Raw genomic sequence first — 13,767 nt, 5'->3', positions numbered from 1 at the left:
ATAAATGCATACATTAATTACATTTAATTAAAATAAGGATAGGCAAAAGCTATGCATTATCGGGCCACTTCTCCTTCTCCTCACGTAAATTCAGTCGCAATGACAATGTATTTTCTTAAAATGAACACCTGTGCCGACTTGCTGCGTCGTTACTGTTTGCGTCTTTGCTTCTTATTCCCCGTAACAGAATAGTTGCTTGCCCCCTCCCACCCAACAGCACCAAAAGACCTTCTGTATTTTACAACTCACGTTTAAAAAAAATGCCCTTACCCGAGCGGAGGTACCAGAAGAACAGATTCAGTTGCTAAGCCTGTTTTACAACTATTTGTTTTTTTCAAATGGATGCGCCCTTTCTGACGTCATCGCACCAGGTGCAACTGTTACTCACCTGGCTCTGAAGTTTTAAATCAACACTTAGTAAATATTAAAACTAACAATCTGAGCTTAACGTTCACAAACAGAACGGTAGTATTCTTTCCCCCCTGCCCGCAGTGTAATTTTTCTATGCACTGCATCTACAAAGATATGCACAGCAAATAAAAAGTACTACGTGGGCGAGCCCTTTTTTGTAAGTTTCCTTAGCAGTCCTTAATAATGAGGCGACGTTCGAGAAGGAAGTCCTCTACGACCCTATTGCGGGAGCTGGACGCGTTCCCCAAGGTGCCCGAAAGCTGCGTGGAAGTGTCTGCTGCTGGAGGGACAGGTACTGTGTGGTCCTATTGTACTGTTGCTCAGGCAAGTGTCCGGGGTTGGGGATCCGAACTGTGCCTTAAAACGTCATATGCACACTTCTGTTTAATCTGCATGGGAGGGATCCACCTTTTCAGAGGACCAAAGTGGGACATGTTCATCCAAACTTGTAGTTGCATAGAAAATGATTTTACATTTAGTGGCGATGGCTAATCAGTCTCACTTTATTAGAAAAAAACTTAAGCTCAATTTGTACAATTTAAGTTCTTCTATGTGCGTTCAGTTATCACATAAAAGAGTTTTAGATATAGATACAGAATCCCGACTTTGGGCAACACCTAGGGGAAAATTACGAAACAGTTTTAACGTTCTTCTCAGATGTCACTGATTTTTAGAAAAGTCCCCAATTTTTAGCAAGTCTGTTTTCCATCATATTTTTATTCTTGTCCCCTCAAAAAAAATTTAATTTTCTCATAAATTAGTTGGGCATACTTCCTAAACTGTCCAGTATTTTGCAGAATATCCAGATTTTTGCCTCATTTTGGTTTACTCCTCTTAAAATCTTTAGTTTTGTTTCAAATCAAATATCCAGATTTATGCCTCATATTTTGGATTATTCCTTATAAAACCTGTGTTTTTTTCCTCATATCCATAGCTGGCCTTAGGCATAGGCCAACTAGGCGGCCCACTAGGGCACCGTTCAAGTAGGGGCACTTTTCCAGTATTTATGTGGTGTAGGTAGACCAGGATGTGGGCACCAGGTGGTGTGGTGGGGGGTGCTATGGAACCCTTTTGCCTAGGGCACCAGTTGACCTAAGGCCGCCCCTGCTCACATCATTGAGGATTGAAATCACTAAATAATGACAGACATTTGAGTTTTGGGCTTTATATCCTTTAGGTTTAGGAAGCATGAAGGAGAATAAATTTAGGGTGTGGGAGGGGTGTAAGGACAGACTTTGAGACTTTATATTTAGGGAAAAAGGGAGACTTTTACAGTAAGGCAGGGATCAAGTAATTTAGGTTTAGGGAGGAGGAGTACGAACAACTAGGGACTTCCGGTTTAGGAAGAGGAGGGAAGGGATTTCATTCTGGGGAGCAGGATGGGATTTTAGGGTTAAGGAGGACTTAAGGAATTTTGGTTTAGGGAATGGAAGGGGAGTTATGAGGAGCAATCAGGGACTTTAGATTTAGGGAGCAAGAGAGAGATTTAGCATTAGGGAAGAAGGTTTTAGGCTAGGGTAAGGTACCAGATGGGAGTTTTAGTGTTCTGTGAGGGATGTGTAGTTCAGTAGTATTTGGCTAATGGGAGGTAGGTAACTTGCCATACAGAAGAAATGACAGAAAGTAAGTGTGTCAGGATCTAATAGTATACGTGTTTTACTTGTAATAGACATGTTTCACAGTTGCTGTTTTTCAGAAAATGCATGCTCATTTAAAACCTGTGATTCTATTAAATTTTTAAGCAAATCAAAGTAATATGTAGAAATGCCCCTGGATTTGGCTTGGCCACTGATTGATTTTATTTTATTATTATTTGCTTACTTGCTTATTTGCATTTGTTAAGTGGAATAGTCCAGCTGAGTTTGCTCCTTTTCAGCAGTATCCTTGAGAGAAAAGGTCCAGAGTTGTGAGGGCAAAAAAAAAAAAAAAAAAGGCAGATATCTTTTGGAGATAAATGTAGATGGATATAACATTAAAAAGAAATAAGAAAAAACTATATATAAAACACATTTTTTGACAGTCAATAAAATGAAATAAAAGAAAAGCACTGTGCATAAGTATCCTAGCAGATGTAATAACGTATTGGGTAAGTAAATAAAAACAAAACAAAAAACTATATATAAAACACATTTTTTGACCATCAATAAAATGAAATAAAAGAAAAGCACTGTGCATAAGTATCCCAGCAGATGTAATAACGTATTGGGTAAGTAAATAAAAACAAAACAAAAGTATATACAAATTATTCATGGAATGGTCATGTCAGCATTTGCTGTGAATAAGGTAGTACTAGTATTGTGAGTAGGGAGCGAAACGTAGGAATTGGTGAATAGAAACAAAGAAAAAAAACAGTGTATGTAGGTAGTGATGGTATACAGGGTGGCTGAAAACAGTAAGGGATAAGATCTTATAGTGAGAAATTATATTCATGTACATATCATAAAGAAGTAAGATTTATGACTGTAACTGTTCTCCCTTCCTATTGCTGAGGGTACTTAATTAGGATAGCTCAGCCTTTGTCTTAAAAACAAGATTAATAAGCAGCAGGTGTTATAATAATAAACAGTAGGTGGTAAATAATAAACAATAGGTGTTATAATTGTTTTTTGAAATACTTGAGTTATCACCAAGAAGTGGCAGACCTGTTTATTACCAGGTGATACCTGTACATTATACACTGTTGGAGAACATTCCTTCTTAATAGGGTATCACTATATGTTTTGACCATTAAATAAAGAGTAATGAATACAAACAATAAGAAATGCTTTCACTAAGAAATAGAGCAAAATGATCAAAAGAGTAGAAAAACATGAGAATAAGTGGAGAACATCTGATATGCTGTAGTGAGGAAGTGTTATGGCAGACAACACTTATCTCCCTCAGGGTATGTTCTGAAATTATTATTGGGTTTCTTTGAACTGTCATACAAGTATGCCACACAGTTATATGAAATTGTATCAATATTAAACAGTAAGTTAAATGTGTATGAATAAATGTAAATTCATGCCCACCCCCCAGTTACAGAGGTCCTAATGTACCATAGTCCCAGAAAACTTAAATAATGAGCAGGTATTTGCAAAGGAGGCTCTCCATTTCTCTTTGTTTTCTCAAAAGATTTAACTGGAAAAATAGGGACTGTTCTGTAAAAAAGAGGATCTTCGTGTACCTCAGCTGAAATAATATTTAGCTGACAGATGTATATTGTAATTTTAGTGAAATATTATTTCAGTATCATTTGCAACATTTTTAAAAAGTAAGTTAGCAGGAGGACAGTGAATGGTAAAGCATGAGAAAAATGAGATGTGATGAAGTTTCATAAATTCACTGGTTACTGTTAAGCATATAACAAGGTGACCATCAAGATGCTCTGCCATATCAGCTGGGTACGAGTAGGAGATTAATAGTGCTGCCCCATTAAGGAGATCTTCCTTAGTTACCCCAGCTCAAAATGTATAATCATTCATCTAATCATCCAGTGTGGTTTTAAATGTTGCTGGGAAAGTGCTTTACTTATGTATTAAGGTATGGTTGAAAAGAAGTACAACACCATCAGATCTGAATACTACGCAATGAAAAGTAGGACCACTCAGATATTTACCTGTTTCTTGGAGACACGACTGCATATTTATTAACATAAATACTGCCATGAGTATGTGATGGAAGACTGGAACTGATGGAGTTTAAGTACCACCATTGCAAACTGAAGTGCTACTGGAGTATATGACAGACAATAGCTGCAGTCTTGAAATCTGTTTTCCCTATCTCAAATAGATCTGAAGGCCTGATGGCTGTGAAAGGGATGGTCACTTAGTCAAGTAACTGGTAACCAACTGACTAAAATAAAGTGCACATAAATCTGATTCAGGAAATAATTCAGCAAGTGCAAACTAGCCCCAGGAGTACAAAGGGAATATACACTAATGTACTGGGTATGAGCATCAAACATCCAAACCCACAAAAGGACTGGATACTCCTTTCTCAGTATTCATTCTGCAGACTGCAGTGTCTTCTAGTGTCTATTACCCAGGGTAACTGCTTTGGAAACATTACAATACACACACACACATACACACAGAGAAAATGCATGTTGATTTAAAACCTGTTGTTCTACTAATTTCCCCAGGAAGGCTGGCTCAACTTTTAAATTCTTCACAGCTTTCTTTCTGGCAAAACTCTACTACCACCACCCTAATTATGGTCTAAGTACCCAAACACACCTATTTTCTGACACTTATGATTTACAAAGATATCAGTTATATAACTAATATTTTAACGGTAGTATGGGAAAGTGATCTAGCTACTAGGAGGTGAATACCACAGCTTTATAAGCATATAGTGCTAAATAAAGATAACCCTTTTCATAACTAATAATAATACATATATTAATAAATATAAAGCCAAAAGACACACAACACACATATGCACGTGCGTGCAAGTACACACACATACAATGTATATAAAAAAAAAAGATCTTGGAAGTTAATAAATAAAATGTTATTTAAACAATAAAGGCAATGCTGATAATCATGCATAGGCCAAACAATGCATGAAACATATAAGAACAACAGTAAGTTGCTAATACAGATTAAGTACAGATTATGTACAGGTCCTTTAATACCCTAACTGTCTCTTATAAAAGAAAAAAAATAGAGTAGAGCTCCTTTCCTACACATAAAATCAATAGAAAATGTAACTAGCTGTAAATGGAATACCTCTTTTAACTGATTGCATTTTAATGACAGCTCTGTTTTACAGTTCTGGTCAGCTGTCCATTTGAAGAATACTGTAAATGCATTTAGTATAACCCTTCATTTTTCTGTCTCCATGTCTTCATGTGATGTAATAGTATGTAATCAGTTAAGTCATTCCCAAGAAGGAACAGGAAGTTATACTTTGAAATTTAAGAAAAGTTTCATACATTTCATTTCATCTCCTTTTCTTTTTTTACAGAGAAGAAGTCACAAGGCTCACATATTTTTAGGCCACAGGAAATGCACTTATTGTAATTAAACAGAGATTAAATATAGCTTGCAAAGGTGCTAACATTGTAAAATAAGAAATAAAGACTATATCACATATTAATAATTTTTCTGTCCTGCCAGCACAAATACAGCTTGAATTTTATGACAAAACATATGTTGTGAGAATACTGGTTCAAAATCTGAATTGTCATATTTAAGAATGTTAGAGTTGATTGATATTTATAAATTTAGAAGGAAGTAACAAAACTCATAAGTAGTTGATTAATGCAGAAATGCCTTTCCTGTCTTTTTTCCTGCACACTTTTATCCCTGGGGATAACATTTTTGTTTTCTTAGTGGATTTATCATAGCTGTTATCCTCCAGAGGAGAGAATCAGGAACATTTGTCTAAATCTAGTATACCTATTTACCCTAAAAGTTTAGGAATTAGTTTGTCAGGGTGACTAAGATAAGCAGGAAACAATCAAGTTTTACTTATTTACTGCTATAATACGTTATACCTAAATTTGCAACAACATATAAGCATCCTTGCTCCAGACAAAACTTTTCACTTGTAACACTGCAAGCAAAATAACCCTGCTTTATCAGAAAATGATGCATTATTTAAAAAGTTCAATATAGAAAGTGGGTCCTATTATGAGTCCTGGAGTGGGTGGACCATTCTAGAGGCCAACAAATGAGACCTCATTGAGATCTTTGACAATGAGATATATCAAAGTGTTTAAACAGTTGCATCAGTACAAACAACAAAAAGCAATCTGTTACAAGTAATCCTATTAACTTTTGATAATAATACCAACATAGAGTACTGTTATTTAACAGTGATGATTCAAATCATAAAAAAATCAATGCAGACTGGACAAGCACTGCAGTTAGTAGTTTTTGATGTATAAAGACCTTGCAGTAAGTCAGCATCACATTCAGACACCTGCCTGTGTTTGTGTGCATACATACCCACACATATACAAACATATACACACACACACACACACACACACACACACACACACACACACACACACACACTCATGTACACAACATACACACCAAACATTACACACAACACCATTTGAAACAGACTTGAATACCATTAATACAAAGCAGGCAGGCACACATAAATAATTGCACTATTCATCTCACATGTTAGAATTGCAGTCTTGTAACCTACACAACAATGTTTCCCACAAAAAGTAGGAACAGTCTTACAGTTCCTTGTTTAGCTATAGTGGTTTGTTGGGCTGCAGTGAAAAGATCATCAGTTACAAATACACTATATTACTAATGGTCAGACCACACAAAGTTTGGGATTGGATATTCGCCGTTTCCCTGATGGTAAGCAACCTTAGGTTTAGCAGATATAAGGAGTGGGAGTCGACATTCAGTATTGAGTTGCTCTGATAACAGCATAAGTACAGAGCTCTGTGTGTACAGAGTGTTAAATAAAGTCATTCAGAATTGCCTATCCATCAGGAGTTGAAACTAGGACAGGGAAAAGTAAAGGAACCGAATGTCAACTGAAAATAAAAAGTAGAAGTTGCAATAGGAGAAGGATATGAAACTCGAACAATGATGATTGGCCTAATGAGGGAAGAGTAGAGAGAGACAAGGATTCCTGAATGCAAAACCCTTAGTAATGAGATATGCCACATAGAAGGACTTTCTGACTACAGTGGCAATGAGCTGGTCAAAAGAGAGGCTGCTGTCAACCTGTGTTCCCAGATCTCTTATAACACCTTCAGTGATCAGTGGACTACCATCGATGTGGTAATTCATGGGAACTGGGTTTTCCCCAAAGGGGATGATGACACATTTTTTGGCATTGAGCTTAAGGCCATGGTTCTGACACCAGTCGTTGGTCTCAGTGAGGCCTTTCTGTAGGATGTCAATATCACTTGGGGAGTTAATAATAGCTCCCGACTTGCAATCGTCTGTGAACTTTGTCAGCCAGAGTCCCTTCATGTTGGCCTGGACTTCAGAGAAGTAGATACCAAACAGGAGAAGACCCAGGACCAAACCATGTGGGACTCCACTTGTGACTGGTCGGCAGTCTTACTTGGAGTCAGCTACTTTCACACTGTGGGTTCTATCTGTGAGCCAGTTTGCAACCCACCTAGTGATGTATAGGTTGATGCTTAGCTTAGTGAGTTTTTCTATGATTCCTGAGTGGGGAATGGTATCAAAGGCCTTGGCCAGATCAAGGTAGGCTGTATGAACCACCTTACCTTCATCCACAGCTCTGGTGACAGACTCAAAGAAGTTGACCAAGTTGAGCAAACCAAACTGTGTGGGATCCAGAGTTTGGAGATTCCCTATATCCTTGTTTATTAGGTCCATGATGATGCATGCCATAGCTTTGCATATCAGACTCGTCAAGCTAATAGTTCCCAGGAACTGTAGTTGCCCCTCCTTTGTGGAGAGGGATGACTGCAGCAGTGCGCCATTCGGTAGGGACAGAGCCTGAGGTGAGGCAGTGATTGAACAGGGCACACAGGTGAGGTGCCAATTCTCTCTGTAGTTCATGTAGAACACAGCCAGGGATATTGTCAGGCCCCACAGAAGCTGTATTCCTGGCCTTGGAGAGTGCTGTTTTAACCTGTGTAGCAGTAATACTGAGTGCCTGGCAATATACTGGTATTGTGATTTGTCCTTTGGTGTGGGGGGGGGGTAAAGTTGGCACTGAATCTGTCGGCCAGTATATTGGCAATATCTGTTGGCTCAGTATAGGAGGTAACATTGTGCAGTAGCTCGGAGCAAATCTGGGACTTGCCGTGGAGATTCTTTATATAACTATAGCAAATCTGGGACATGCCGTGGAGATTCTTTATATAACTATAGAAGGCCTTGTGGTTGTCTTTACTATCTGCTGCAATTCTGTTTTCATCGCTAGCTTTAGAGGATTTGATGAGGGATCTCAACTTTTTGTTGAGGCTGATAAGGGAGTTTTTCCAGTCTTGGGACTTTACCATATTCCGCATCAGTTTCCTCCTTCTGTTGTAGAGTTTGTTTATGGCAGAGAACCACCAGATTGGCTTCTGTTTTTTTTTTTCGGGAGAGCATCTTGGTTCTATTGGGTATGGCGAGATCCATGTGTTCGTACAGTGCATTGGTGTATGATTCAGCAGTCATGCAACTATTCTCCATTTGCATGGGGGCTGTGAAGTTAGCCACTTCTGTTTTTAGGAGCCCAAAGTTATCTTTGGAGACATTTTTCATGGTGGTTACCTTTACGGGGGATGGGGGGGGTGGGAGGGATGTGGATTTCCAAGGTGATTCATTTGTGGTCGGATCTAACCAGGGAGGAGTTGACTATTGGTGTAGACCAACAGTTGTCCAAGTTAGTAATGACCACGTCAAGGATGTTGCTACCTCTAGTGGGTGTACTTGGACTTAATAAATTCCAGGAAATGTTGGTCAAGTGTATTGGTACATGGGTAGTTTTCCTAGTTAATGGAGGGGTAGTCGAAGTCACCCAGTATGAGAGTGTTAGGTTGGACCCTAATATTCTCCAGGGTGCTTAGGAACGTGGAGTGTGAGTCTGTGGACATGGTTGGGGACCTATAGCAGGCTGTGACCTGAATTGCTGTCTTACCCATTGTTAGCTGCACCTGAAGTATCTCTGATGCATTGTGCTACCAGTCTGGAGGTGTGCGCATCCTTTGTGAATATGGAAACACCACCTCCTTTGGTGCTTTTTTCCAAGTTCTGGAGCTGAAAGGTGTGGAATGAGTTATAGCCTGGTAGTGCAGGGGTGCTTTTTGCTGCCTTGAACCAGGTCTCTGTTACAGCCCAAATGTCGGTGTTCTCCATTTTAAGGAGTACTTTGAGCGAGTGCAAGTGCATTTTGAGATTTAGACTTCTATTGTTGAGCAGCATTACCCTTAGACTGCATTTGTTTGTAGCTGTTACGGTGGTAATTTGGTCTTTGGAACACTGCCTAGAAAAGGCACTATAGGGGTGGCAAGAGCCTTGGCCAGTATCTGGAAGCCCAGGGGTGACAGATGCAGGCCATCTCTGGCAAAGCTTTGAGATCTGTCAATCATGTCATCCCAGGCAGAGACAGATATTTGATCCCCTTAGAATGACACCAGAAACTTGGCCAATTGTTGAAATCAATCATTTTGTACTTGTACTGTGGTGTCATTCTGGGTGATGGTAGGATGCTGCTCAGGGCTAGGGTCATACCCTCCTGGGCTACATAATCCAAAAGCTCCTCCATGTCTCTCTTAATGTAGTCCAGGGAGGTATGTCTGAGGTCATTTACACCCAAATGTGCAATGACAGAGTCATATTTGTACCTGCTGTTGAGGGACCTGAGTGCATGCGTTATGTGGTGGATCCTGGCACCTGACAGGCAGATGACTGTTACTTTCTCCTTATTCAGCCTGGTGAGTGGGAAATCAATGTGCCTCACTATCAAGTCTCCTATGACTAGTGTGTTGAGCATGCTGTTTTGCCTTAGGGGCTTTGGTTGAGTGATGCACTGTTTAGGAGAGTCATGTGTCTCATGATTAGTGTTGTGTTGTGCTGGTCGAGTGTGTTTCTGCCTTAGAGGTCTCTGCTGTTTGGGTAGATTTTTATTTAGAGCCTCCGTGAAGGTGGGTGTGTGGTTTGTTTTTTTATCAGAAGGCAGTGCTGGTCTGTGTTCTGGAGAGCTTTGTGTTCCATGTGGTGTGGTGCAAGTGTTGATCTTCTCCTCTTGACCAGCTATTCCAGTCTTGGCTGGAGAGTGCATGGCTTCCAATTTGGATATATAAGCACATCTCTTACAAGTCTGAGTGTTGGGAGGTAAGAGGAATGGGATGGCTATGTACATAAGGCAGTTGCTACATTGCCTCAGGATGCCCAAGTTCACCAAGTTAATAGGAGAAACCACAGGGAACTCGCCTTTAGACATGCCTGGAGGGGTGGGCATTAATAAGTACTGGAGCTATTTCTTTGTAGAATGTTTAGTGCTGGTAGCACTTTTGTGTGCTACAATAATTGCTACTAGAAGTCTGGTAAAGTGCTAGACTAATGAGCTAGTAAAAGTACAGGAAAGGAGAGAACTAGCAGATCTAAGGGAAAAATTGAAGAGCAGACTTTGGCACTGCTCAGAAGCTTACAAACAGTCCTGGATACAGCAAATCTGTATCTGGACTAGACTAGTTACAGAAAAGGTGGTAAACAAGCTCAAATGTCAGCTTTTAAACCACAAAGTTGAAAGAGATGGAAAAATTGCCCAAATGGCCAATAAACTACAGTTTCTGGTCCAGAAACCACTCCTCTTGTGGTAGATAGGCTACCTAGGGCTTACCACACCCACCAATAAGCTAGAAGGCTTCCATCTAACACAGAAAGGCTTGGGGGGCTCAGAAGCTTACAAACAGTCCTGGATACAGCAAATCTGTATCTGGACTAGACTAGTTACAGGAAAGGCGGAAAAAGTGCAAGCGTGGGCTTTTAGACCAGAAAGTTAAAAGAGTTGGAAAAACTGCCCAAACGGCCAATAAACTACAATTTCTGGGCCAGAAACCACTCCTCCTGTGGTTGATAGGCTATCTAGTGCTTACCACTCCCACTGATAAGCTAGAAGGCTTCCCTCCAACACAGAGGGGCTTGGGGGGCTCAGAAGCTTACAAACAGTCCTGGATACAGCAAATCTGTATCTGGACTAGACTAGTTACAGGAAAGGTGGGAAACAAGTGCAAATGCTGGCTTTTAAATCAGAAAGTTGAAAGAGATGGAAAAACTGCCCAAACTGCCAATAAACTACAATTTTTGGACCAGAAAAAAAAATCCTCTTGTGGTAGATAGGCTACCTAGTGTTTACCACTCCCTCTGATAAGCTAGAAGGCTTCCCTCCAACACAGAAAGGCTTGGGGGGGCTCAGAAGCTTACAAACAGTCCTGGATACAGCAAATCTGTACCTGAGCTAGACTAGTTACAGGAAAGGCAGGAAACAAGCTTAGATTTTTTTTTTACAGAAAAGCAGCTAAAACAGCACTAAAACAATTGAAGTGCAGTGCAAGCTATCACACTTGAGTGTGTAGCAATATTAAAGCAAATACAGTTTAAATAAATGCAATTTATTCAAACTGTATTCTGAACTGAATTCAATTATTGTTTTATTCAACTCTGAACAGTTAAAAAGTGACAAAAATATACTTATCAGTTGAAAAGCACACTTGGTCAGAACATAAGGAGATTCTAGCAAAGTTTTTTTTTTTTTTTTTTAGTAACAACGTGGAAAGGGAGAAAGGAGAAACAAGATAATTCAAGGTTAAGCAGCTAAGTGAGTCACCTTCTCAGATGTTCTCTCTGTATTTGGTAGGATGAGCTAATGACACTATACTGGGACAGAACTGGGATAGAACAGAACAGATGGGACTGGTAGGAGTGTCTGAAATCAAAATATGATCTCACTGTACTTTGTTGAGTGAGCAAATGAGATGGACCCAAGAGGAGTGTTCAAACACAAATACACAGGAGGTGCAGGCAATTCCAAAGCCACCAAGATTAATACCACAACAAGAACAGAGAGGGAGGGCGGGAAACTTAACTGCAGAGAGACAGAGAGACCACAATATTCAATAAAACAAATAAATAAACAGAAAAATAATATACAGTACTGCAAGTTTTTACTTAACTCAGCTTGTAATACAGTTGATTGTAATTACATAGCAGCCAACCAAACAGCTCAGGTATTGAGCAGAAATAATAAATTCACAGATATGTGACTAACACTTCGAAGTACAGAGACACCTCTAGGCTAAGAGTTAAACACTGAATATCAAAGAAGTGAAAACAACAATAACCCCCACTAATTGCAGAGAAACAGAGACCACAATATTTAATGAAACAAATAAAACAGAAAAATAAACAGCAGTACTATCTTTAACACTGCAAATTTGTATTTAACTCCTCTTGTAATACAGTTGATTGTAGGTATATAGCAGCCAGCCAAACATCTCAGATATTGAGCAGAATGACCCTAGATGCCATATGGTGGGAAAGCAGAAGGATGAAAAAGTCTTTTGGAAGAGACGCTATAATTTCTGGGGGGGTTTTTCCTCTTGAGTGCTTAGACACCTTACATGAAAATACACTAGCAGTACAGGAGATAATATCTGAAAATGAGGAACTGAAGGCACAGATAGAAGCATCAGATGTACGACTGGAATGCCTGGAATACAGAGAACAGCTGACAGGAAAAATCTTTAATGAATTGGTATAACCAAACAATTTGAAGGTACAGACTACATTAGAGCTATGATAGATCAGATTTATCAAGTGGGCAGAGATAACTGAGGAGTAGAAACAGATTGAAAGGACTTACAGAACTGCATTGCAGCCTAGATAGCAGGAAAGGAGTCGAGCCAGACCCACGATATTTCAATTTCAAACCTTTGCCATGTGAGAAAAGATCCTTGGATATCTTTGCCAACCAGGCAAGCAGTTGCAAGTTGTGGATTAGTGTTTTTGTGCAGCAAGATTTTTCATATGCAACTAAGAGAAAGAATAATGAATGAATTCCAGTAGTACGGGGATGCTGTGTAAAGGGGATATGGTGTCAAATCAAATAGGCAGCATTTTTTAGTGTCTATTCAGGGTGCTTCTAAGACTATCAGTGATCCAAAAGGAGTTATGAACTTTATTAAAAGACCAGTCAATCTTATCTGGCCAAATGGATAGGGGAGGATAAGGAGCAAATGGAGCATGTGGAGGAAGAAGTTGTTGAGAGATCACAGATGGGCAGGAGTCCTGGATATGACCCATTCTTTAAGAAACAAGAATGACTAACAGAAAATGCAGAAGTACTGAAGAAAGCAAGACAATTTATTTAGCGTCCTTTCACCACGGATATACAGTGGATTATGTATACTGAGTGCGAACACTGCAGCACTGGGGAAAATAAGGATGATACTTTGCACACACACTGCACAGACTGTAGGTACTGTACCAATGAGGAGAGGGACAGCTGCAAACTGTATGCAACAAAACAAACTAATGTATTTTATTGGTTTCTAACTCTTGGCATCTAATAAACTGATAGTGGCTCCCATTTGAATTGTAAAGTAGGAAAGGGTAAGCATGTGGATTATGTTCTGTGTGTGAACCATTAAGAGAACCTAAGTAAGGTTCCAGAGGGGAAGGCAGGAGCCTTATGATGTAAATTACATCTAAGACAGAATGTGGTGACCAGGAAGAATATAGAATAAATCTGAGAGTTTGAAAAGGGACATTTAAAAAAGAAATGAAAGAAGAGGTTAAGCTAGGAAAAGTATGGATAATGAGTGTGTAAAGCATTATAATGAACACCATGAACCACCCACACACACACAGAAACACACACATATAATGAGAGGAAAAAATGTAAAGCAGTGGATCATGTAAA

At 39.4% G+C, this 13,767-nt stretch overlaps 1 protein-coding gene across 2 annotated transcripts in view; it reads left to right on the top strand.

The window, feature by feature from the left end:
• Positions 1–340: 340 nt before the first annotated feature.
• The window catches only part of LOC122791241 (endoplasmic reticulum-Golgi intermediate compartment protein 2-like), a 429,978-nt gene continuing 416,551 nt past the window's right edge, over positions 341–13,767 (top strand). For both annotated transcript variants that reach the window (XM_044058906.1, XM_044058905.1), the window contains exon 1: positions 341–703. In XM_044058906.1, the coding sequence (XP_043914841.1) occupies positions 595–703 (109 nt within the window). In that variant the 5' untranslated portion in view covers positions 341–594. The remainder of the gene's footprint in view (positions 704–13,767) is intronic.

The sequence above is a fragment of the Protopterus annectens genome, chromosome 17.part0 (assembly GCF_019279795.1).
Source record: "Protopterus annectens isolate FY-2018-M chromosome 17.part0, PAN1.0, whole genome shotgun sequence".
NCBI classification, from domain to species: domain Eukaryota; kingdom Metazoa; phylum Chordata; order Ceratodontiformes; family Protopteridae; genus Protopterus; species Protopterus annectens.
This window is presented reverse-complemented; position numbering and strand designations above follow the sequence as displayed.